A 27,240-nucleotide genomic window follows, 5' to 3' on the forward strand; every position below is an offset into this window, starting at 1 on the left:
GGATGGAGCCATGGGCCACAAATGCGACCAGGTCTCCCACATGCATGTCAAAAGCCGCCACCATTACACTTCGCAGGGTCTGTGTTGACAGGAAGCTTGGGTCAGGAGCTGGAGCTGGGACTCAAACATAGATACCCTGAGATGGAACAGCGAGCAGCTAAACACCTGCTCCCTCCACAGAGGTTTTGAAGTACCCTCATGTATTGGTTGTTGCCAGAAGCACGCATGACAATGTTTCAGGGGTCAGAGGTGGGTCAGCTTCAGAGATTACATTGTTTACGTCTGTTGGTGAAGGAAAATCCTGCATTCTTAAGGTTGATATCAGGTCACCTCTCAGTGTACTTCCCCAAACGTAGTGTTCAGTGGCAGCCACATTTTAACTGTTAGTAGAACAAGTGTGACTTATTTGTTGGTTGTGTGGCCTGTCTCCCTCTGCTGATTTATATCTTAGGGCCTGTAAACAATTTATAGAATACGCCAGAACAAAACAAATAGCTCTTGTCATGACCATTTACAATTGCAAATGAATTACAGCATACTCCAAACCTCTTGCATTTGTCCATGACACACACATGGCAAAGAGCTTCAGATTCCCAGGATAAAAAGGGAAAACAACAACCAAGGATGCTCTTGGTTCATGGACACTGTGACCGCCCCGTCATTACTGGGTGACTCCTTTGTCTTCTCTGCTCTAGTCCAGCTGGCCCTGAGAGCAGAATGAAAAATTGTTCCAGGAAACTCATTTCCTGATTAATTACAAGGCGAAGTAACAGAAGACCCCAACTGGCTCTTGCTGTGGAATATGGTTAACACTTACCGAAGGCCTGGTTACAGTCTCTAGTGGAGACTTCTCTGAGGATTTAAAATCTATTCCCAGTCCTGATGTAAACCTGAGGAGATGGGAGCTATCATTATTCCCACATCATTGATGAAGACATGAGGCACATAGGGGACTTAGCTGAGGTCACACAGCTGGCAAAGGACAGAATGGGAATTCTGGGTCCTAGTCCTTGGGTAGCTAGAGTCCATGAACTGCCACTGCCTCTCTCTCTCTCACCCCACTTTTCAAACTCTTCTGTTGTCCCATAAGCAAGTCCTCCTAAGCCCAGAGAAAGTCTCAGCTGAACTTTGGGGCTACTTTATGATCATCAGTACACATGGACTCTCACATTCATAAACACTTTCAAGGCTATACATACAGGCAATCTGCCAGGCTTTCCTTTCACCCTTGGAGATTGGAGGAGGTTTGCCATCGTCTCCAGAGAAAAGAAGAAGTATGTCTTCCAAACCATTGGTCTTGATGACACTAGCTAGGTTTTTTTGACTTGGCTGGTGCTTTTGTTGTAACAACTGTTTGTGATTAAAAATAAGAGGAAAAAGCAATGACTTTGACATTGTAAAGAACCCCTCCCATGCTTTGTTTGAACCCAGTATAGCAGTCAGGTCTGCACCAAAGGGGATGTAAAACACCACTTGGTTTGTTTCCGTGAGACTGTGCACTTTCACCTGGGCCAGGGGGTGTCTTGCTGTCTGCAACTGGGAGACTTGTAGAGCCATCAGCATGTCTGTCAGCACAGGGACTGGCCACAGACGGCTGTGTGCTCCCTGAGGAGCAGCAAGAGCTTGGGGGAACATGGGGTCCTCCAGAAGGAGCAGGTGCAGGGTGGGAATTTTCTCCCCCGGCTCACTCACTCCGTGTCGCCCACTTCCTTCTTGGCAGTTGCTCTCATACCACGGATGTGGGTAAGAGATGGTGCTGATCACATGGCACTTTCTGGAAGAACACATTGCAAATATGTAGGGATTAGTAGTGTTGGCTCTAAGAGGATTCAGCCATCTGGGTAACAGCTTTGCAAATCGTTTGGATAAATGATAGCATTTGGAGGCACATCTTCCAAACCAAATCTGAATCCCTAATCCCTTTTAAGAAGGTTTATGCAATTCTCTTTTCCTTTTTTTTTTTTTGGTCAGAAATTTATTAGGTAATGTTACTGTAGATATAATTGATCATTTGGAACATGGGAGCTGTTATCCTTAGTTTTTGACTCTGACATACTTACTATTGGAGGATAAATTTCAATAAATATCATATAGAATTTTTTTAAAAATACAGTTCAGAATGCAGAGATAAAACTGTTCTTTCCCTCTCACCCTCTTTCCCTTGAAGAGACAAAAAAAAAAAAATCACCGTGCTAATTACTAAATACCTTATTGATTTGGTTCAAAAAAGGGGTGAAAGCTAATCTTGCAAAGAAGTGAGATGCCAGCATCCCAGGTGGGTGCTGGTTCAAGTTCCTGCTGATCCACTTCCAAATCCAACTCCCTGTTAACACGCCTAGGAAAGCAGCAGACAATGGCCCAAGTGCTTTGGCCCCTGCAGCCCTGTGGGAGACCGCAAGGAAGCTCCTAACTTGTGAAGTTTGGGTGACACTTTCTAATATGACCGGAAGCGGTGGCCCCACTTTAATAGGATCTGGATGTATGGAAGGAAGAGAACATCTCTAAGTTTTTAACTTGATTTTCAGGCAACATTTGCTAGATCTTTTCATGCATTCTTTGCAGACAAACTTCTGGTTAAGTACGGATCTGAAGTTGTCAAGCCCAAGCAACTCAGAGTCCTGTGAAACCAAACCAAATGAAGCATTCATCTCCTGGCACTTCCCAGAGCCCCACCCCAAGAGCAAGAAACACACCAGGGCTATCTCTGCTGTTCCTTCTCGGGGCACTTTAGAAACTGAGTGTGGGCTAGAGAAGGGGACAGATAGGTTCTTGTGGACAAAAAAGGATAAGGGCATGCAATAGGACCCCTGCTTTGGTTAAGACAGTCTGGCCAGGGTGGGAGAAGCAAGTACAAGGATTATGGTATGTTATGTAGCACCAATAATCGGATTAACCAAAGTAGAAACTGGCTTTGAGAGAGCTTTTTACTTTGATCTTCTGGTCTGCAGAATGTTTTTAGCACTTAATGAGCAAAGGTGGGTAGGGAGTTGAGGTGGGTGAGGTAGCTTTACGTAGACAGCACATATACAACACATACCACATAAACAACAAACACAGAACACACGTGACACATGCAATCCATACAACACACACAGCACACACACCACAATGCAACACACACAACACAGCGAAACACGAGATGTTAGGCTTATAGTTGTCAACTGCCAGAAGAACTAGGCATGCGAGGGTATACCGTGGCTAATGTCTGTCCTCCAGCCTGAAAATCTTGCCGTCCCACTGCAGAAACCTGACTTACATCATCACGTCGTTCATGATTCATGTCAACATGATTTATAAACTGTCTGCCATCTAACCAAATTCAATGAGACAGTGGAAATTTGTATTAAAAAGGCATAGATAGGTAGGTGCTCCATGAATAAAGACAAATACAATCTGTCAGTTTTCTGAAGGGCATAACTAGGTCACAGATTTCAATGTAAAATTATAAATAGGAAAAAAAATCTCTATGGGCTACGCAAAGAGTTCTTAGACTTAACATCAAAAACATGACCCAAATAAAAGGAAAATTTGGTAATCTGGATCTTATCAAAATGAAAAACTTCCGCTCTGCAAAAGATAGTGTTACATGCCAAGGCCATTCTGTGCAGTCTTTTCAGATAAAGTGGTTCAAAATATTTATATACAAAATGGTGGCTATTTGATACAAAATATGAAATTCATTACATTTATGCTTTTATTAAAATGGATCAAAGGTCTGAAGGAAACATGGAGAAAGCTTCATGATGTTGACCATGGCAGTGTTCCTCAGGGTAATTAAAGCATAAACCACAAAAGGTAAACAAAAGAACTCCACAACTCAACAACACAACAACAACAACAACAACAACAACAAAGGAAAAGCCTAACTTAAAATATTCAAGTAACTTGCATGGACCTCTCCCCAGAGAAAATATACAAATGGCATACAAGACCGTGGTCACACAAACCTGCGCAGGCAGGGAGACTGCATAGAGTAACAGCCACCCACACAAAGGGATGCTTGTAAGACTGATGAAACGTGAATGAAATTGTGTACCTATGCCAGTTTCTTGGTGGTTGATCTTATATGGTGGTTATGCAAGATGTAGCCAAGGGGGAGACAGAGTGAAAAACATACAAGATCTGTCTGTATTATTTGTTACAATTCCACATGAATTTGTACTTTTCTCCAGTGAAAGGCACAATTTACGTCAAAAGCCCAAGGAAGCACCAGAACAATTACATTGCAAGGTAATAATGCAACAACTTTTCGCTTCCCAAGGCATACCTTTGGTGGGTGGGAGGAAACTGTGAAATAGACAGAAAAAGGGAAACAATAGACAGATGGGAAAGTTTAGAGTCCCTACTTTACTCTCCAAATGTCTGTAGCAGCTAGGTTAGGCTAAACTGAAGCCAGGAGCCTAGGATCTCAAACTGCATCTGCCACATAGGTAGCATCTCTCTGCCTCCTGGGGATATTTTTTTTTAATTTATTTTTACTGGAGAGGAGAGACAGGGAGGAAGATCTTCTGTCCATTGATTAACTGCCCCAAGTGGCCGCAATGACCAAGTACCAGAAGCCTCTTCCGAGTCTCCCATGCAGGGGCAGGGTCCCAAGGCTTTGGGCCGTCCTCGACTGCTTTCCCAGGCCACAAGCAAGGAACTGGATGGGAAGCAGGGCTGCCGGGATTAGAACTGGCCCCTGTATGGGATCCTGGTGCATGTGAAGTGAGGACTTTAGCTGTTAGGCTACTGCGTTGTGCCCAAACCTGACTTTCCTATTGGGATCCTGATATGTCAGGTGACATTGGCTGTTCCATCAAATGTCCTGCCCAAATCAGCCACTTAAGGTGTTTTCAAAAAAAATAAATAAACAGTGCATATCGGAAGATGATGCAGTAGACTCTCAAGGAGGTATAGGTTCTGAACATAAAATTAAGATATTAATTAACCTCAAGAAGAGTGTTTGTACCCTTCTAGAAAAGCAAGAGGAAAAAGGGTGTCTTGAGAAAAAAGAGGTGTTAACTTGTCCTGAGTCAGATCTGTTCGGCTGTTAGAGTTGACAGAGCTGCAGCCTACAGCGCATGGACCGAGTGTGAGGTACCAGCACTGTTAAGTCAACACAAGTTATCGCTGCAGTTTAGCCCAAGATTAAGCGATTGAGTAACTTGCCAGAGATGATACAGCTGGTGAGTGATTGAGCTCCTTTTGGCCCCATGTCTTGCTAGACTACCTCCATCCCACCTTGCTGACTTGTTTAAAAGAGAATTAGCACCTAAAGCTAACATGGCTTGATGCCCTGCTCTTGGATTTAGCTTAGTAGCTCTTTTCACTACATCAAGCTCCTTCCAAATTTTAATTTTGCATGTAGACAAGTGGGGCTAATATGAATGTATTTGTCCATTTCTCAGCTGTGTTTCTCATTGTATGTTAATGAGTTGATTTTCTTTGTTCACCAACCTATTCTTTAATTTTAAAAAAGGATTGAGCATTTTCTTTGGATCTGGTGATTCTGAGTATACTGCAGCATTTTGTCACTGCAAAGACATGGAATACTGGACCAATGTGCTGTCACCCGGGGGTACCTCAGTCTTTGGCATCCTTTCCCTCTGTAACATTCAACAAGCGTTGACTGTAGTGAGACAGGAAAACAGTATTGCAGATTGAAGTGAATGGCCCAAGTCCAAGGGATCAGCCAGAAGCTAGGCTGGACATTAAATCTCTTTTCTGCAGCTAACCATTTTGGCTATACTCGATCTAAATTAATGGGTTTACATATTCAGTCATACCTCTGTTTTTCAGTGTTCTATGCCTTTGAAACTGATGTAATTTCTAGCAGCATAACTGATAACTTTATTATGAACCCATAACTTTCTAGACATAAATAAATGGACACTGACGAGACATGCTGCATGTGCTGAAAATGTTTGCCATCTCCCCAACATTATCATCAACTGGAAAGCCATACACAGGCTGTAACAGTAGTCTTGCCTTAGATGTTTCTAGGTAGCTGCAGTCGACCAGATCTGAAGATGTTAGAAGGGTCCAGAAGCAATTCATGTTGTTTTAATATACATTTAAATTTTTACTACAATAGGAACAAAGCATTAGTGCAAGTATTTGCACCTACATAAATTAAATAATATATGAGTGAAAACGTCTACAAGGTATGATAATATTATAAAACTAAATAGTGCAAAAAAGCTTTGCTGGTCTGTACACAAGGCTTTTGATAGCCTGTCGATTGCCAGTTTCATTAAGTTATGAAGGTTTTCATTGCATCAGTATCTTCCCCAGATGTGGGACAATCTAGAAGCAATATACTCTTCTCAAATGGTCATTTAGTGTTTTCTTTTCCATACCCATCCAAATGTGGCAAGAGGTTTCTGAACATCTACTGACCATTTCTAGAAGCTGCAGGATATATGTGTGGATCATCATTACACAAGCTACAATCCAGATGGATAAACACTTTTGGCATTTGAAAACACAGCTGGTTTTCAAAGTGTTATAGGAATTGCAATAAACACACTACAGATGTCTTTCTGAAACCAAACTAGGGGAAACTTATTATTATTCTCAACTTAAAATGATGTATAAAGGACCTTGAGTCCAATAAATATATCCCAGAAAGGCCAGTGTTGTGGCATAGCCAGTATAACAGCCTCCTGCTGCTCCATCATCACATGGGGCGCTTGTTTGAATCCTGGCTGCTCTACTTCCTGTCCATCCCCCTATTGTTGCACCTGCAGCAGGGGACGGCCCAAGTAGTTGGGGCCCTGAGCACCATGTGGGACATCCAGAGAGAGAGATCTGAGCTCCTGGCTTCAGGTTGGCCTTGCCCAGGCCACTGTAACCATTTGGGAAGTGAATCATTGGGTTGAAGATCTCACTCTCTATCTCTTTCTCTTTCTTTTAACTCTGCCTTTCAATTTAATAAACACGTTTTTTTAAATGGTTTGGTTAAGCAACTGAAATACTAGAAAATAATATCAAGCATCTGTAACATATCAACTCAATTTTAGAAATATACTTAAAATAAATAGAGATTTAATAATGAATTGAACTGTACTAAATTCTCTGGCGAGAGTTTTGTTTAGCACTAAAAGAGAATCTTGAATATCCTTAGCAAATATTGAATTCTTACTCCTTCCTGAGGGAAAATTGATCAGGTCTGATGATATCCCTGTATCTCCTCTGAATTCTGGGAGTTTTACCCACCAGGTAATCCAGTACTTAAGCTGAATAGAGACCAAAAGCAGACCTTGTATCAGCATACACTAATAGATGAATTTTTGAAGTTCTGGATGTAAATCATAAACTCCAGTGCCCTCCTAAAGGAACACCTGTTTTATGTGGTGTAAAAATCTGCCATGTGCAAACTGTGCATGTTTATACCGTAACATTTGACCTGGGAGAGCTGGTGCGTGGGATTTCTTGCAATTACTTAGTGCCCTTGATGCAAAAACAATTATGTGCAAACTGCAAGGACTCCCAAATAGCAGTTAAAGAGTTTGTCAGCAGAAAGATGCCACTCTCTGATGAAACAGGCAAGAGGTGGAATTTCCCAGAGCTCACAACCTGGAATAATAACCTCTACAGGCACCTGTACCTTGTCCTCCAGGTGGTGGTTTGCTTCCTTGTACTCTGGATCACACGTGATGATGCGATGACATCTTTGAGTGATTCCTTCCACAAGCTCCTCAAAGCCACATGGGATTGCATCACAGGCTCTCATGCTTGCCTCTGTGAATAATGCACACTGCTTTTGTGCCAATATCAGGCTTTTGTGTCTGTTGACTTCACGCTTTTCCCTTTCAATGGAATTTCCCAGCAGCATGCTTACTGTGTCATTTCTCATTCAGTGTATTTCTGGTTCATTTCATCAGTTACCCTGTTTAACAAGGGCGTTCTTCCTTGGGACATCAGCGCACACCTCTACACACTGGGAGTCAATGTTCTGAAGTACACTGGTCTTGCCCATCCCTGCCGAGGATGGCACCCTCCTGGTGGTCAGCAGGTTCTTGTCCATCCTAATTCTGCTCTGAACCCTCCCTGTCTATTTCTCTCGTTTCCCCAGGGTAGTTCCTAAGGTTTAAATCACGTGTCATGCTAAAGAGGGTGGTGACTCCTCATGCAAGTCCTGTGTACTAGGCTTTTCATCATTGTTACCCGAGTGCCTGGAGGCATCTCTTTAGGAAGGACGAAGGCTTATTAAAACTTGCAGTTGGGAGGTTGGCACTCAAATCAGGCAGGCCCAGTTGTCCTGCGTCTGATGGAGGCTGGTACTGAAATAGCACATGGTATGTCAGGAAGCGCAGAGAACCCTGGGAGTAGCATGCTCTCATGGTCTGTGCTTACAGTGCCGTGAGGATCTGAACAGGGGGCTCTTACCATGGCAGCCTCGTCCAATCCAATCATTTCCCAAAGTCCCGAGACCTTGACACTCAACGTGGATCAGGCTTCCACTGGAACTCATCAGCTGTTAGTCCATTAGGCATTAGCAGACAATGATAGGATTTTTAAGAAGATGTATTTATTTATTATTGCAAAGTCAGATATACAGAAAGGAGGAGAGACAGAGAAGAAGATCTTCTGTCCAATGATTCACTCCCCAGGTGGCCCCAACAGCTGCAGCTGAGCCAGTCCAAGGCCAGTATCCAGGAGCTTCTTCCAGGTCTCCCACGCAGTTACAGGGTCCCAAAGCTTTGGTCTGTCCTTGACTGCTTTCCCAGGCCACAAGCAGGGAGCTGGATGGAAAGTGAGGCCACCAGGATTAGAACCAGAGCCCATATGGGATCCCAGTGTGTGCAAGGTGAGGACTTAGCTACCAGGCTACTGCATAGGGCCCACAATGGTGGGATTTAAACATCTGTATGAGCTTGGGAAGCCATGTCCTTTATAAACTATAATTCCACTTTATTCTGTCACCCTTGTGGTCCTTGTCCAGCCTGACAACATTGTAGGAATCCCTTTCTCCGCTTAGTTACTTAGTAGCCATCTCTGTTACCAGGTTGATTAGTATTATAGCACTTGTGTTGATGTAGCCCTTATTGGACTTAACAGTGACACAAAAATGTTGATGTTGGTCATGTTGTTCATTTGGATGTGTTAGAAGAGAAGAGGTGAGGTGCCTCCTTTATGTGGACATGTATATTAATAAAGGGGAAAGTGTTGTCCCTGTAGGACTTAGTGCAGCCACAGCCTCAGGCATCCATCAGGGGGCTCTGGCAGGTATCCCCCTTGGTTGAGAAGGACTCTTGTAAATATGGTATTTTCTGGCATGTATAAATACTTCCATCCATTAGACCTTACTTGGGTGGTTCCACCCAGAGGACATCAAGTGCCTCGTCGGAAAATGGAAGGTAGAGCGGGTTGGACAACTTTGCACCACAGAGTGTTAATAATTGTGACTTGGATTAAGTTGATGGAAAGTGTGGTTCTGGTGTCTTTCAACTCCTAGGTACTGTAGTTCATGTACTACCACTGGCCACATGTGTGTTTCAGTAAAGGCATGACTCTACAAGGCCGTGTCTGTTTCCGGGTCTGAAAGATCTCCCTAATGGGGTAGACCAACTCTGGGAACTGAGAGCTCTAGAAACCCTGTGTGAGAATTGGTTCAGGATCGCAAAGGCAACCTTGTGTTCCTACTCTGGCATCAAGACCGGACAGGTGCCAAGAGTCCCAGCACAATAAAACACATGTCACCTAGTACTCAGAACTGTGGCGGTGCTGGGTTAAGACCAGTAAATGGCGTTGCTGCAATGAGTTGTAAATCTTGAAATAACTGGGAGCTGGTATTGATATGACACTGGCATCCTACTGCTCTGAGCCCTGGCTGCTCTGCTTCTGATCCAGCTCCCTGTTATGCACCTGGGAAAGAGCAGAGACAGATGCCATCCATGTGGGAAACCTGGATGGAGGTCTGGTCTTGGCTTCCACCCAGCCACCCAGCTCAGTCCCAGCCGTTATAACTGGGGAGTGAACCAACACATGGAAGATTCGCTTTCTCTCTCTCTCTCTCTCTCTCTCTTATTTAGACAAGCAAATAAATAAATCTTTTTTTTTTTTTTTCAAAATATTGATCATTGAGCTAGACTGAGTTTGGGCCACACTGGGCTGGGCTAGGTTGCAACATTCACCGGCAAGAGTTGAGACTGGGGTCAGTCATGCCAGGCTGAGTTGAGGCACCTACTAACACATGTCAGATCTAGGGCTGGAATGGGACTGGTACAGGAACTTGGGGAACTCCTCTGCTAGGCTACAGCTCTCACTGGTGAGCATGAGAGCGAGAGCTTGGGGCAGGCCAGGCTGAACAGGCCAGCAATACCCATCTGTTCATGTGTGTGATGAATCTGGGGCAGGTTGTGCTGAGCTAAACTGCAGCACCCATGGGCATGCACAAGAGTCAGATGTGATATGTGGGCTGGGCTGGGCCAGGCTAGGCCACAGCACATGCTGGTACATTCAAAAAACAGGGCTGGTGCTAGGCCTGGTGGGCTAATTAGGGATAATCCCAATTAGGCCATGGCACCTGCTGGTGTGCATGAAGACTAGGCCTGTGGCAGACGGGGCTGGGTTAGGCCATGGCACCCGACGATTTGCGTGAGAGATGAGACTGAAGCAGAACTGACCAGGCAGTTGCATCCACCCATGTGCATGCTGGCTGGTGCAGGTGAAGGACCGAGCCTAACCATACGCTGATTGGTGCACACAAGAGTCAAGTCAGGATTCCCTGGGTGAGGTTTCATGGGGGACTCCCCAGTTAGATGGCTGGATTCAAACCCCGGCCACAGGGAGAAATCATAAGATATATGGTCTGACCTTGGAATGCATGTATGAGGTCTAGGCCTCCTCAGGTGCTAATGTCTGTGCAACAGACATCATGCTCACATGCATATGGAGGACATGACAGCCAGTTCATCTAGGCCAGTTGAGGACATCAGGTACCTTTTTGGAACATGGAAGGTAGAACGGTTGAACAACTCTCCTGGCCAAGCTTTGCAGCAGGTGTCTGGGCCTGTGGGGCACTAAGTTGGATTTGGTCAGACAATACACCTTGGAAAGATTTTCTCCACCCTTATGCATTAAAGCTGACAATGTCTTAGAACTATCAAAAACACTTTAGTAATACCCTTCCCCACATTAGGGTCTCTAAGGCGTCATCAAATGACCATCCCCCATCCCTGGATGCTGATATAGTTTGACAGCAAGGAGGCAGCTTCCCCTCTGACTGACCCCTTCAGCAGACACAGCTGAAAAATAAGAACTGAAACATTTGTCCCACCTACCTTCCCCCATACCTTGAGCCTCCCCACCTAATCAGAGGCCTGCGTGACCATTCATCCCTGTCAACTGTCGATGATATTAAAAATCAGATTAAAATTTTTTTTTAAAAAAGAGCATTGGTATATCCAGGGAGGTGCCACTTAATCACATTGCCCTTGTATTGTCAGATCCCCAGTGGAGGGGCACTCGGGGACTTTATTAACTCAGATTTGCCTTTTTAGTTTTGTTGCATAGAAGATTATGTTTACATCCAGCATCACAAATACATTTTGTTTTAGGATTTTAAGCAAAGATGAGATGCCAAGTGATAGTTTGTTCTGTATATTCTTTCTGTATGATACCAGTAACTTTTCATAGCTTAAGAACTTTCAGCTTTCACTTGATTTTGAAGAATTTTTACACATATATTTTTGCTTTAAAAAATGTAACACCCCCGGGCCCGGCATCGTGGCCTAGCGGCTGAAGTCCTCTCCTTGAACGCCCCAGGATCCCATATGCGCGCCGGTTCTAATCCCGGCAGCTCCACTTCTCATCCAGCTCCCTGCTTGTGGCCTGGGAAAGCAGTCGAGGACGGCTCAATGCTTTGGGACTCTGCACCCGCGTGGGAGACCTGGAAGAGGTTCCTGGTTCCCGGCATCGGATCGTCACAGCACCGGCCATTGCGGTCTCTTGGGGAGTGAATCATCGGACGGAAGATCTTCCTCTCTGTCTCTCCTCCTCTCTATATATCTGACTTTGTAATAAAAATAAATAAATCTTAAAAAAAAAGTAACACCCCAAATGATTGACATCTATATTTTTTCCCAATGTGCTTATTGAAGCTAATTTAAAATTACAGAGAATGCGTTGTGTCCAGAGCATTCATCTTCTGAGTGAACCAAGATAGCAGTTCAACAACACCTCAGGAGAAAAAATCAGATTCGCAAAGCATTTGTCACTTCTTCCTGCACTGCTGACTTATTTAGGAGCCATTTATTTCTAACGCTCATATCTGCCAGGCTGTAGAGTTATGTACGTGTCAGATCCATAAATCCATAAATGTTAATAGCTCTGTAAGTAGGCTGGAGTCTGCCTTTGGCACCCAGCTCTTCTCCTGAGAGTCCTAGCCCAGACCTTCTGTCTTCTCCTAAATCAATCGGTGGTTCTGCAGGATAGATGTTTTCTGTGAGAAGTTTCCTGTTAGCTGTCAACCAAGGCACGGGAGTGTTTCTGTTGATGTTGGAGACCAACCAGCCATGCCACCTGCTCCAGGGGTTTCCCACCTGAGGGATCACCCCACAGTGAGTCATCATTTCATGAAAGCTGCTGCTTTTTTTTCTTTTTCTAATAGGACTAAACTTCCATCTTGAACAAGTGAGGTAATGTTTTGCTTTAATTATTCATCTCTCTTGATTTGGTTTCAGTGGTGCAGGCATGGATGGGAAGAAATGCAGCGTGTGGATGTTTCTGCCTCTTGTATTTGCTTTGTTTACTTCAGCTGGGCTATGGATCGTGTGAGTATTATCTTAGTCTGTGATTTCCGGAGTCTGATATGATGTGGCTAACATGTTAATTGCATTCTGATTAGTAGATGGCTTAACCTATGTGTGTATTTATGAATACCTGAAAATGCATTTATTCATTCAGGCTTGCTTAAGTCCCCATTTCTTTACCCCATTTTCTCTTATCCAAAATAAATAACAAGGATGAGTAATCAGTTAGGCAAAGTAGTTGGTGACAAATAACAAATACTGTTTTTCCTTTGTATGCTTTGATAATGAACAATTTGAAAACTAATTATGTGAATGCACTGTTGGCTGGAGTTTCTCACTTGACACTAACATGCTAGGGAGTCTAGTCACAATTTGTGACCAGGTTTGATACGTTTCTAAAATGGTCATCATCGTATTGAAAACCTTAGTTTGCCACAAGATATCCCCACACTTGAACTTTCAAGATAATATTCACTTTAAGAAAATACACTTAGTTCCTTGAAGTCCAATGACAAATGTAGAGCATGAAGTCCTGAAAATCAGGAATTATGAGTTCTGCTCTTGGTTTGTGAGGCCTCTTTCTTGGTTTTCAGTCTCTACAGTATGGTTGTTAATCTAAGGATATTTTAAAAATTAAAGTATTCTTCATAATGACATTTGTACTTCAAAGAATTAGGTCATCTAAGAGTAAAGAATTGTAGCGTTTTCTCAGCCAGAGCAAAAGTGAGTATGGTTTAGTTCAGCTTGTGTAATTAAACAGGAAAGTGAGTGACTTTTGGTTTTTTAAAAAATTGTTTTCACAAACGTATTATTCTTTTGTGATAGATACTTTATTGCTGTGGAAGATGACAAGATTTTGCCACTAAATTCAGCTGAAAGGTAAAGTTGACCTCAGGGTAATTTGTTGTTCATCCATTGACTCAGCTGAGGCTTTGCCCCTGGCAGGGTTTGACTGCACCATGGCCACCATTTAACCCGAGCTTCTGTGTTTTTCTCATCCAGGAAAGTGGGGGGGAAGCATCCGCCATACATAAGGTAACCCAATACTTCTCGCTATATCTTGGGCAAAGCCAGGAGGGATGCCGATGTTAACCGAGTAGTTGTAACACATTTCACCTTTCTCCAGCATTGCAGGTGACGATCCCCCTGCCAGCTGTGTGTTCAGTCAAGTGATGAACATGGCAGCTTTCCTAGGTAAGAGCCCACGACATGCTTTCCTGTGCTGTTGGAAATTCTCCCAGCCCAGATCAAAGTACTGGTCAGCTGAGTGGGTGATTCACTAGCGTATCTTGTCACGGTGCTGCACCAAGCTTTTTGTCTTAAGAGTCTTTTCTGTTTTCTCATAAACCCTCTTATGTTCACCCTGCTTGCCTCACATTTCTCCTTCCCTCTACTATGTGTGTCATTTCAGCTGATCTCAATTTTATTTCTTTCGCTGCATGAAATAATAAATTGCACGTGCTGTATAACCCTGCATGAGAGTGTAATATGGTGCAGTATGTTTGCTTAGAGAGTGGTGCTTTATTTATTCCTCGACTGAAAAAGATGAAAAAAAAATACCTTGGCTCTGTGATGAATATTGATGTGTATAGAGATTATTTGTAAAGCTAAAGGTCAGTATGCATATAAAGATGATGGACGCTCTTCCCCATGCCTGTGCACCTGTCAGGCTGACAGGTGAAATAAATGGATTTAAAAAGAGAGAGCAGGAGCCAATATAATGGCTCAAACTGGCTCTCTGCCTACAAGGACTGGCATCCTATATGGGTGCCAGTTTGTGTCACTATGTATTCTCAGCACTGCCCATATTAGCCTATTTTGCATCACTATCACAAGACACCCAAGGCAGGGACTTAATGAAGAAGAGAGGTTGCTTATGACTGACGGTTTGGGTCCCAACATTTGCATCTGGCAGTGACTTCTCACTGTTCAGAGTCTCCTGTGGCAAAGTGGCAGTGGACCGTATGTGTTCTGTCTGTCTCTGTCCCATTTCTAAGAAAGCCACAGGAATCAGGCATGGAGACTGCAGCCTGTATCTGATCCTCACATCTTAGTTCCTTCCAAAGGCTCACCTTTAAATACTAGTCAGGCTACATCCCCATGCTCCTAGCACCTCACAGTGGAGATGAAGTTCCAACATATGGAACCTTGGGGACATGCAAACTGTTCTGAAGCCATAGCACAAGCCAGTGAGCACATCCAGACCAAGCTGTGAAAGGCTGATAAGGAATAGCTGCACTGAACAGAGTACAAGGGCCCTGGGGGAACCTTGAGTTGCAGGGACAAGGGACCTCCCCAGCCCCTCCCGGTGCTAACACACAAGCCTGCAGGCTGGCACCTTCTCACCTGAGCATCCCACAGGGCGCAGTAATAGTAATTCATAGCCATCTTTTGTAAGCCAGGCACAGGCTCAGCACGTCGCAGATAGTATCTCATTTAATCACAGTACATAGAGTCCCACCTTTATACAGAAACTCACCAGGGTCTGTCCTCCAATGTTTTTTTTTTTTTTATAAGATGTATTTATTTAATTGAAAGAGAGAGAGATGGAGAGAGAGAGATGGAGAGACAGAGAGAGATGTCTTTCATCCACTCATTCACCCACCAATATGGCCACAGCATCCAAGAGCTGAGCCAGTCTGAAACCAGGAGGCAGGGTTTCTATCAGAGTCTCCCATGTGGGCACAGGGGCCCAGACAGACTGGTACATGGGCCAACGCCCTTTGCTTTCCCCAGACACATTAGCAGGGAGCTGGAATGGAAGTGGAATAGGCAGGATATGAACCAGCACCCGTGTGGGATACTGACGTCACAGTGCCCCAACACCAGCTCCCCTGCACTGGGTTTTAAAGAAGCCAGGAAACACATTGGAAGTTATGTATTGTTTCCTAGGAATCCTCAAGGCAAGTTAACATTTCCCTGGAGCCTTTAGTGTGTTATCTAAAGAATACGTTGGCGCAGTGCCGAGCTTATGATTAACTAATTATAAAAGCATTCTCCCAAACAAAACAAGTCCCCCTCTGCCCGATGCCATTTGTCACCGTCTTATTCTGCAGTCCTTGCTGCAATTAAGCTTCCACTAGCTGTTGCTTGAAGGTATTGCAACATTCAGTGTTTATTAGCTTTCATCATTTTTAGTGCCATCTGGTAGACACAAAACTGATTAAGATTAGCGTGTGATGGGAACCAACCCACAGTTATTTATCGAGACAAAGGAAGGAATCGGTTTATGGAAGACTCCTGCCCTTGACTGTGGATGTTCTCATCTTCCCAGGCCTGCCCGTTAGACCTTAGACTTAGTCCTCGATGTACTTTCAGAAATAATCCACACCGCCCCTAAGCCCTGCTTCTTGGCAGCCGAACAGATGGTCACGTACAGCCCACAATGAGTCGGTGTGGCATTTATTAAAATCACCAGAGCTCTTTTATCTTTTTGACGGACTAATCAAAGATTGAAGGCGCAGTTATTTTCTGTGCAGAATTAGGCTCTTCATCCTGACTCCATTGCTGTCTTGCCGCTGAGGGCTAGAGATCCAAGATGGATTTCTTCAAAGAAGTGATCATTTCCTGCCCTGGGGAGGCGCGGAGGAGAAAGCGAACAGCTGAAGGATTTCAGGCACAACAGCAGCCAGTCTCCCTCCCTGGCCGACACGGGTTGCCTGTCATGTTCCACCACAATGAGACGTAGGAATTCTTGATGCATAAATAGAAGAAACAAAATGGAGAAGTGGGCTTCGTATCGATTTAGAACCCTGGTGAAGAGATGTTATTGCAAGTTTGGAACTTTAAGAAAGAAAACAAAAATACTGTCTCAACCCTAACATAAAATCATTTAATTTAAAAGAATCAGCAATTTTTCTATTCCTGCCAATTTTAAATAAGGGCAAGTAAATAGGGGGCAATTATAAAGGAAAAGAATATTCTAAATATTAAAAATCGAAGGTGTGGATTATATATATGTATATAGGTGTGTGTATGTATATATATATATGTATACATATATATGTATGTTTGTCAGTGTATCTAAATGTAGCTTTGGGGCCCTATGCAATGGCTTAATTAGCTAATGCTCCTGTTGTGGGTGCTGGCACCCCACGTGGGCACTGGTTCATGTCCTGGCTGCTCCACTGGCCAAAGAGCGGATGACTCAGGTCCTTGGGACCCTGCACCTGCATTGGAGACCTAGAGGCTCCTGGCTCCTGACTTCAGATCGGCTCAGTTCCAACTGTTGTGGCCATTTGGGGAGTGAAGATCTCTCCTTCTCTGTAAATCTTCCTTTTCGGTAGAAAATAAATAAATCTTTCAAAATAAATAAAAGTATCTTTGAAACTGTGATCCTGCCTTAAAGTCTTTTTCAAGAAGGTGTAGTTAAATCACTGCTCGGTTTCAAATGGCTTTATGGAAACAGCATTGTGGTGTAGCACGTTAAGCTGCTGCCTGTCATTGCAGAGTTCCATATAGGTGCAGGTTCAAGTCACAGCTGCTCTACTTCAGATCCAGCTCCCTGTTAAAATGTACCCGGGAGAGCAGCAGAAGATGGCACAAATGCTTGGGCCCCCACCATCCACGTAAGAGATCTGGATGAAATCCCTGCTTTCTGGCGCTGCTTGGCCCAGCCCTGGATGCTGAGGCCATTTGGGGATTGAAGCAGAGGATGAAAAATATCTCTCTTTCTCCATGCCTCTCTTTTTCTCTAAGTTTCCTTCTCAAATAGATAAATATTTAAAATAAGAATAGAGTAGATTTCTCAACAGGTAGCCTGATTCTTCCTCTGCTTAAGCCAGAGTGTTAAAATTATTATAGGACTGAAATCTGTATTAGTTCCACCATTCAGAACTTCAAGGAGCATATGCTCTGAACTTACTCATGATGGAGTTACCAGCTAAAAAGGGCAAAGTGTGGAGTTTAGAATGCAATTCTAGGATTTCTAGAGTTGAATTCCTTAAGTAAATTTCTGGTTTTTGCTTAATTCCCTCATACATTCAAGATTTGTTGAGCCTAATACAAAGAGGAGGGCTAGTGAATCACACATGTCCCAGGGGTGTTAGAAGTGCACATGCACAGTGGCCATTGGCTCTTCCCTTGGCCACATGGGAACAAGTGCTTGGACAGGATGCAGCAGAGTGAAGAACCCTGTCAGCAACCAGGATTAGGGTGGAGCCAGCATTCCAGTGTGAATCATCCCATAGCACTAAGTGACCCCGGAGTGATACCTTTCACAAGGCTGTTGTGTTGTATTGCCTTTGCCTTTGGCTGATACTTTGGGAACTATTATCGACTCAAGTACTGCTCATTTTATTTTTTTTTAAACTTATTTCTATTGAAAAGGCAGATCTATGGAGAGGAGAGACAAAAAGATCTTCAACCCACTGATTCACTCCACAAATGGCCACAACAGTAGGAGCTGAGACCCAAAGTCAGCAGCCAGGAGCCTCCTTTGGGTCTCCCGCAGGGGTGCAGAGGCCCAAGGGCCTTGGGCTGTCCTCCGCTTCAGGCCATGCGCAGGGAGTGGGTGGGTATGGAGCAGCTGGGACAGGAACCTGCGTTCTTACGGCATACCGGCACTTGCAAGCTGAGGATTGAATAATTGCCCCAGCCCCTCAAATACTATTAATGCCCTGGCTAATCGTGGACACTGGCTGAAACAAACTAAAGGCACTAGTGAAGCCGAGTCATTTGAAATATCGTAAGTCACAGTTTACCTTTGGTTCCAAATTCAAGTACAAATTGTTTTCTATCACTCTTTGATCCGGGGTGCTGAGGATTGAAAGCTCAGAGAGCTGCATTTCACAGCTTGAAACTAGGAAATTCAGCCTACTTGGGAAAGGTAGTTTTATGGGAGGGGTGCAAAGGGTGCAACGTCAGATACACAGAGGAGACAGAGAGGAAGATCTTCCATCCAATGATTCACTCCCCAAGTGGCCACAATGGCTGGAGCTGAGCCAATCCAAAGCCAGAAGCCTGGAGCCTCTTCTGGGTCTCCCACGCAGGGGCAGGGTCCCAAGGCTTTGAGCTGTCCTTGACTGTTTTCCCAGGCCTCAAGCAGGGAGCTGGATGGGAAGCAGGGCTGCCAGGATTAGAACTGGCACCCATGTGAGATCCTGGTGTGTGCAAGGTGAGAACATTTTAGCCGCTAGGCTACCGTGCTGGGCCCAAAATAGGGTAATTCTTGAACTTATAATTGTCTAGTCTGATGAACGTTAATGTCAAAATAAATTCTTTGTAATTAGTAAGTGCATTTCCATATATGTAGAATCTAATTTATGTAATTGCAAGTGCTGTTTCATCATTTGTAAATTTTTATGTAGATATGAAAAAAATCCTTGCATTAAGCAGTTAATCAGATATGACCCTTAGATTAGTGGCTTAATTCACCCACAGACCCCCTACAGGTCGTGTTTAAAATCTATTCACTTCTTCTATTCTCTACTTAAACTCTCAATAACAATATTCTTACAAAAACAGAGTGGTCTTTTTAAGATGAATCACTATCATTTGCAAGAATTCAGTCTTATTGATAGACTAAACATGGATTTTAGGTACAGAGCCCGCTCCCAATGTCCGCTGTGTGGAAGTCACATTTCAGAAGTCTGTTTGCTATCACCACTCCAAGGTGGATCGACTGTCTTCATGCTTGAACAACTAACTCCCACAGGGAGACTCAGAGGGAAGTGAGCCTGAAACCAGGCATGCAGGCCTTCGTGGCCTCCCTTCTCCATCCTGCCCTGCAGGGGCTTCTGGCCCAGGGACCGGCTGGTTTGTTCAGTCTTGCCTGTCGGACCCAGTGCTGCTCGCCTAAGCTAAAGGACGGTTGTATCCATGAATCCCTGTCCTGTCTTGCTTGTCGTGTGCCAGGCCCCCACTCCTGGGCAGTCTTGTCGTGTGCCAAGGTCATTTTGGAAGACTGAGAGCAGCACTATTCCGGGCCACAAGCTTGGCGTCAGCCCAGGGAGCCAAGCACCACGGCTTGCTTGGTCCGCAGTGCCACTCTGCTCCGCTGCAGCTGGGTTAGAATAAAACAACGAGGTGACCTGGGAAACTGCCTGTCGTTTTAGAGCTCGAAGGTGCAGGCGGTCGTGGCACACTGCATTCCGCCTGCTGTGGCTTTGGAAGTGTGCCTCGCGCTCCGTCCCAGGAATGTTTTAATGCTAGGATTCTGCTCTTACCCTAGCCCTGGTGGTAGCCGTTCTGCGCTTCATCCAGCTGAAGCCGAAGGTTTTGAACCCGTGGCTGAACATTAGCGGATTGGTGGCGCTGTGTCTGGCTTCCTTTGGAATGACCTTACTTGGTAATTTTCAGGTACTTTACCGTGGCCTTTTCACCTCCTTCTCACAGTGCAGGGTTATCATAGCCACTGCGGTGCTGTCACCAACGTGCAGCCCTGTGATTTTTGCATGAATCTTGGAAGACAGGGTCATGGGTTCGTAGTCTATACGGGTTTGCCAGTGGTCCACGCTGAGGACCTTCCAGCCACGGGTGAGGGTGCTCCTGGGGGCCAGCAGTACAGAAAATGGGGAAATGAGCCACTTAGAGGGACCGTGTTTTGCCCAAAAGATTTCCGAGTAGCTTATCCTTTTACACATTCTGATATGGCTTTCTAGAATCCCAGTAGGATCACTGCCTTCCCATAACTAAACTTGGGGTGTCTGTTAGAAGACAGCAAGTTCACATGGAGGCCAAGTTTGCAAGGACATCTGTGATTTGTACAAAGGTGTGCTGGTTCCTCCTGTTCTCCCTGGAGACTTAGAAGCCCACGGGCTCAGCCTGCAAGCAGGATCTCCCCAGACAACACCATCACCCACCTCTGGAGTTGAAGGACTTCACTTGTAGACAGGTTCCTGCAGCTGCTAGAACGGCCTCTTTGTAGGCAAACACTGACCTTGACGCTCCTCCCCACCTTGAATCAAAGCCAGATGACTTACCCAGGCATTCAGGACCCAACGCATCAAGTGGGCAGGCAATAATGTTTTATATATAGTTACACACATGTATATGTATTATATTTACATATAAACATTTCTGGTTTTATGTATATAAAATATTTGTGTAAATATAATTATATATAAAGATAGAATATATCTAAACATGTTTATATATGTATATGTGTATATACATACTCACACACACACAATAACATTTAGAAGGTAAGGGGCTCACGGATACATGTGCGCCATGTTCAGGAGCGGAGTGGGATGGGATGGGAAAGCTGGGAGAGAAACGCTGCTGTCCTCCAGCCTGTGTCCTGGGATAGAGCAAGAGTCCCCTCCACATGCCACCTTGCTCTGAGCCAGGGGAGGGGAGTGTCATGATACCCACCTCCAGTGCCAGGTGGGGGAGGTATGCCCAGGGAGGGGTCCTTCAGTGGCAGTAGATGGGTGGGATTTATGGAGCAGAAGCGTGGCCCCGACCGCGCTGCTCAGCTGCCCGTCTGCTGCCTCCTGGAGCTCCCCGCCCCTCCGTCCGCGGCTCGCTGCAGAGTGTGGATTCCTCACATCCTCTGCACTTGCTTTGGCAGTGGTGATTTTCTTCAACAGTATTTTCCTTGTGGCTCATAAGCCATCCCTTTAGCAGACTTTATTTTTCTATATGTATAATTAAAAATATTAGTAATTGCCCTTTTTTCTCTATCTCCTTCTCTCTGTAAATATCCCTTTTCAATAAAAATAAATCTGAAAAAAAAAAATCAAAAACCAAACCAAAACAAAAAAATACCTGGGGCTGGTGCAATGGCTCAGTTGGCTAGTCTTCTACCTACAGGCAGTGAAATTGTATATAGGCACCAGTTCGTGTCCCAGCCGCTCCATTTCCCATCCAGCTCCCTGCCTGTAGCCTGGGAAAGCAGGAGAGATGGTCCAAAGCCTTAGGACCCTACACTCACGCTGGAGACCCAGAAGAAGCTCCTGGCTTCTGGCTTCAGATCGGATCTGCTCTGGCTGTTGCAGCCATGTAGGGAGTGAGCCAGCGGACGGAAGATCTTTCTGTCTCTCCTCTCTATATAAATATGCCTTTCAAATAACAGTAAGATAAATCCTTTAAAATATGTAGTTATAAAAAGACATTTCAGTGATGCTTAAATAGCCACAGGTTCTGATGGAGCGGACTGACATCTCTGACTCACACCGGAATGATCTCAAAAGGGCTCCTTCAGGCTGCTGGGACTATGGCTCGTCAGATCTGCTTCTGCTTTGCAGGATCTCCAGGTATGGCCGCATCTCAGAGGTGCCAGGCTTTCCTAAGTATTATGGGAAAATAAAACTCACTTCCCATTGACAATGAGTGGGTCACTGCCAGGATCAGCCCCTTCTGTAGACGAAACGACCACCGTGGGGTTTATTTGTCTGTACCAGTCACCGCTTGACTTGTCTAGCATTGGCCGTCTTCAATCAATAAGTACACAGCTAGACGCTGGGGCTCATTTTCTTGGCCTGGAAAACAAACTTTGGGATGTACATTTGCAGAAAATTTTTATTTATTTATTTATTTATATTTGAAAGATTTATAGAGAAAGAAGGAGAGAGAGGCCTTCTATCCACTGGTTCATTCCCCAAATAGCCCATCTGTGGGGACTGGGCTGGGCTGAAGCCAGGAGACAAGAGCTTTCTCTGGGTCCTTCACATGGGTGCAGGAACCCCAGGACTTGGGCCATCTTGCACTGCTTTCCCAGGCACGTTAGCAAGGAGCTGGATGGGAAATAGAGCAGCCAGGACTCAACTGGAGCCCATATAGGATGCCGGCACCACAAGTAGAGGCTTAAACTGCAATGCCGTGGCGCAGACCCCAACATTTCCAATTTCTGTAACTCTCCTGTTTTCCTACAAAGCTTTCCTGGAAAATAAATCGAAGGAGAGGCTCACCACTGCCAGCATGGTTTTTCTGAGAAACGTTGCTAAGGGTTGGGGACAATGCTTGTTTATCTTCCTCGCCATTGAGAATAGACAGAGAAAGTCCTGGGAGGTGATGGGCTCTGCTCTTGGTCAGACTCCGCCATCCTGTGAGTGAGATTGCTCTCCTCCCGCCTTCCCGCTCCCACGTGTCTTCTTTTCTAAATGGGCCTCCACGTGTCCTGTTGTGTTCATCCTGCAGCTCACAAATGATGAGGAGATCCATAACGTGGGCACGTCCTTAACCTTCGGGTTTGGCACCCTGACCTGCTGGATCCAGGCCGCGCTGACCCTCAAAGTCAACATCAAGAACGAAGGCCGGAGGGCCGGGATCCCACGCGTCATCCTGTCGGCGGTGATCACTCTCTGTGTGGTCCTCTGTATCCTTTGCGTGTGTGCAGGTCCTCTGCTGGGGAGATGCCCACACAGCTACATGGGGCCAAGGAACCCACCGGGCTAGGATACCTGTCAGAATCTTCAGAGCAAAAAAAATAAGTGATCATGACAAACACAACTTCTGCCACAGAAGTCTCACGCCGGAGAGGAGGTCGGGAACTGGAGCTGAGGCACACGCTGCCTCCTTGAGCCGTTTGTCTGCAGGAACGGTATCATGCATTCGCCTTACCATTAATGCCATGGAAGTCTCCCTTTGTGTAAAACACAGAATACGTCACCAAAAGAGAATGGTGGGCTTTTTCTCCATCTTAAAAGAAAAATGTCACTTGTAACTTTATTAATACTCCTGTTACTTACATTGTTAGTGTGGAAATGAATTTCAAAAGACAAAGACAATTGTGTTTCAGGAAAGTGCTCTGAAAAAAACAAATTCATGAACCACACTGTGGCTGAGGATGCTAGTGTCATTTGGCTAAGCAAATCTTTCAGGTTTGCTCCTGATTCCTGGCTCACTGTCCTTGTGTCCACAGCCAAGGAACCAGGAACTCAGTCCAGGTCTTCTGCGTGGAAAGCAGGGATCCAGCTCCCGAGCCATCACTGCCTCCCGGGCAGGAAGCTGGAATCAGAAGTGGAGTTGGAAATTCTCACCCGGGCATCCCAGCTGAGGCTTAACCACCAGGTCAAACATTTCCTTTTGCAGTGTGCTAAATGTGATGCTAAATACTTTAAAGGTGTCAGCTCTCTTATTCCTGACTGAACAAATTAAAAAGATGAATTATGTGGAGGTTAACATGCCTGTGAACACACCAGTAGTAGTTGGTAGGTTGAGGCTGAAATGTGGGGCTATTTGGACCAGCAGCCATGGTGTCATCCGGCCTTAGAGAAGCTGGCTGTAAGGCGGGCCGAGATTCCGGGTTGGAAGACATTGATTAATTAGTGGCAATGATTAGAGTCTTCTTCCGCCCTCATCAGGTGCCATTCAGTCATTTCCTTGGTTTTCTGAAGCCCTCAGTTAAAGCATGAAACTCGGGCCAAAAGCTTGCCCCCTGCTAGCAGCCTGCTCAGACATTGTGTGGTCAAACAGGTGTAAACTCTGCCTGTGTGAGACCTGAAGATGGGTCCACGGCCCCATGAACTGGAGTAGTAAGTTAATATCGTGTCAGCAGTGTTCTGCCCCCTCGGTCAGAGGGTAACATGCAGACTGAGTGTGCCTGTTGAGCCTGTATCAAGTGCTTCAGAGCCGGGTCCCTAGGTGGAGGGATCCAGGCCTAGTAAAAAAGAGAGCTGACTGAAGCCATTTTACACAATGTTCTGTTCTCTGGAAATCTAAGATTGTAGGTCTGAGTTCTGAAGACAGAACTGACGCTATGGGGGATAGTTCTGACGTTCCTAAAGCAAACATAGCTAGTCCTCAGCCTCTTGGCTTTGTAACAACACGCTGTAAACTTGTCCCCTTCCCTTCGGGGGACAAGAACACATAGGTGTTTGTACATGGAATACACATTCAGGCACAGGAAACTCATCCATTTATTTTTTTTAATTGCTTGTTTTCATCTGGGCACAAGTTTAAAATGCAACACTAGCGATGAAAATAGCCTGAAGCCAGTAGTGAATGTGAGAAGGCAAGCTGTCACTCACTCAGACCTGACATGATTGGGAGCACAGTACAGTCAAATTTGAGTTGTCAATTTGATACCTTTGAAATGATTCCCATGGATGTTATGGTAACCAGGAACCCATTAGTCATTTGCAGTGATTTAAAATATATATGTACATTAAAATAAAGTATATATACTGTATATAATATGTCCAATTTATATATATTCTATATATAATTTATGTATACTGGCCAAGCAGCTGCTTCAGCATTGTAATCTTCTAGGTGGTCTCAGATCTCTGAAGCAGCTGTAGAGTGGAGGGATTAGCTCATGGCCGGGCAGTCAGCTCCATGAGCTGCAGCTCCACCCATTCATACCTGTGTGAGCAGCCTCAGGCAAGCTGGTATCCACTCAGCTTTGTTTCCCTACTTCTGAGCAAACGGGCTGACATAGGATTGTTGTTAAGGATGAAGATCATTCAGGAGGAAACTCAGCAGCGTGTCTGGCACACGGAGCTCGCTAATGTTATCTGGGGTGGGCATTTAGGCGACACCAGCGGTGTTGGGGGATGACATCTGTGCCCTCGTGCCAGTCCAGCTTCTTGCTCATGCTCACCCTGGGAGGCAGCAGAGGATGGCTCAGGTTCTTAGGTCCTTCCCCTCATATGGGACACCCACATTGAGTTCCAAGCTCCTGGCTTTGCTCCATCCCCAGGCCTGGCTTTTATGGGCATTTGGGAGATGAGCCAGTGTATGGAAGATGACTGTCTGACTTATAAAAAAAAAAAAGAAAAAAGTACCCCAAAAGCTAAATGTTGTTAATTGTAGAAATCTCTGCTCACCTCAAGTTTCTGGCAGCACCTGAGAGGGGCCAGCCGCGGCTTTCCCTCTTCTTGGATTCCCTGCCCAGGAACCTGTCCCCCAGCGACTGGTGCGTATGCTGTCCTTGACCAGTCCTGTTCAGATTTCATCCTCATGGCCCAAGACATCGACATGTACGCAGCCCGGGTCCAGTGGGGCCTGGTCATGTGCTTCCTGTCTTACTTCGGCACCTTGGCTGTGGAGTTCCGGCACTACCGCTACGAGATCGTGTGTTCCGAGTACCAGGAGAACTTCCTGAGCTTTTCAGAAAGCCTGTCTGAGGCCTCCGAGTACCAGACTGACCAGGTGTGACCCCCCCCGTCGGGGCCGCCTTGCTGATGAGGGTGGTGCAGCCACCAGAGGGGCCCAGACGCTGAACCTGGAGACACACCTCACGCACGCGCACACACACAAACATGTTCAAGTCCACATCTGCCAGATGAGCTTTCCAGGGTGAGTTCTTTCTGTCCTGGCAAAGCATAAGTCCTTAGGTGTTGGAAGCCACGCTGTTAACACTGAAAATATATGCACGACAGAGCGGGAGGCCAGAGGCTTGTGCATGGTCGTCTCTTCCCGTCCCCCTCTCTTCCAGTACCTCCTGCTTTTCCCACTGCCACCACGTGCTCCACACATCCTGAGCACCCTGCCCTACAGGAGGGTGTGACAATCACGCTTACGAGAGCAGGATGACAGCTCTCTAGGTTGCCCCCGGGTCCCCAGGGCTTGGCACTAGCCCCCAGAGTTCGGACTCGGGCTTGGAAATTGTGAGCAGCTCCTTGCGTGTCATCTGATTGCATGGATGCTGTGTGGAGATGCCGGAGGGTGACTTGCATGGGGCCGTGCAACGGGTTGGCTCCAGCTTCCCCCACGAACGCTCCCTGCATCAAAGTTCCGTGGTCAACCGTGTGGACCTGATGAAAGGAAAGGCCACTGCCTCAGAGAGTGAAATACTCCATTGGGAATTGGACCTGAATCACTATGACTTAAAAAAGGCTCCAAATGTGAACATCTTGTGGGGACGTGGTCTGGCCAGGCCTGATGAGATATGGCAGCAGCCGGCCTCTGGTGTCGTTTTTGCTTCCGTCATTTGCCACGTATAGTTTTTATTTTATATAATTTGGTTGTTCATCATGAATTTCCTTAATCTTTATGGACAGAGATGTAGACCAAGTGCAAGAGGAGAATTCACTATGGGTTCAGCCATGCTGAAACGAAAAAAAGTCAACTGCAGGAAAAACAAGTCATCTTGCTGCTTTTATATTTCAGGCGGAGAAAAATCCACAAGAAAGTGCAATGAGATATGAATATGGATAGGTAATAGAACTCATGCTGGATACAGGGAAGTTTTTTGGAGCCGGGTGAATGGAGCACTTGTTGCATGTCCAAAAGAGGGGCTGTGTCCTCAATATGTATGGATGGCCCAGTTGTAGTTATTTTTTTCTCTCTCTCAGTTTAAGGGCTTGACAATCTTGAAAACTGTGGAAGTTGGTTGAAAGATTACCTTCCCCACAACCACATTGGTTCAGCCGTTTTCCTACTGCCCAGCGCATGGTGTGCGCCTGCTGGGCGTTTAGAACTCAAGACCGTGAGTGCTCCCCGTTGTCCTGCGGAGCCTGCAGAGTATATATGCTCCCACGAAACGGCATCTTACTGCAATGGTGACTGGTCCACGGGGACATGTTATTAGTTTGGAATACTCCTTTTAGGTTCTTTTTTTGTTTCCATTTTTGTATTTTAAAAAGCCTATGAAAGAACAATGGTTTGT

General features: G+C 45.4%; 1 protein-coding gene across 4 annotated transcripts in view; it reads left to right on the plus strand.

The window, feature by feature from the left end:
- Positions 1-26,687, plus strand: part of TMEM150C (transmembrane protein 150C) — a 70,260-nt gene extending 43,573 nt beyond the window's left edge. For all 4 annotated transcript variants that reach the window (XM_058667156.1, XM_058667155.1, XM_058667153.1 and 1 more), the window contains exons 2-8: positions 12,672-12,761; positions 13,566-13,619; positions 13,743-13,775; positions 13,867-13,934; positions 19,912-20,039; positions 22,824-23,001; positions 25,579-26,687. In XM_058667156.1, the coding sequence (XP_058523139.1) occupies positions 12,682-12,761; positions 13,566-13,619; positions 13,743-13,775; positions 13,867-13,934; positions 19,912-20,039; positions 22,824-23,001; positions 25,579-25,787 (750 nt within the window). In that variant the 5' untranslated portion in view covers positions 12,672-12,681 and the 3' untranslated portion in view covers positions 25,788-26,687. The remainder of the gene's footprint in view (positions 1-12,671; positions 12,762-13,565; positions 13,620-13,742; positions 13,776-13,866; positions 13,935-19,911; positions 20,040-22,823; positions 23,002-25,578) is intronic.
- Positions 26,688-27,240: the final 553 nt, after the last annotated feature.

The sequence above is a fragment of the Ochotona princeps genome, chromosome 7 (assembly GCF_030435755.1).
Source record: "Ochotona princeps isolate mOchPri1 chromosome 7, mOchPri1.hap1, whole genome shotgun sequence".
In the NCBI taxonomy this organism is placed as follows: Eukaryota; Metazoa; Chordata; class Mammalia; order Lagomorpha; family Ochotonidae; genus Ochotona; species Ochotona princeps.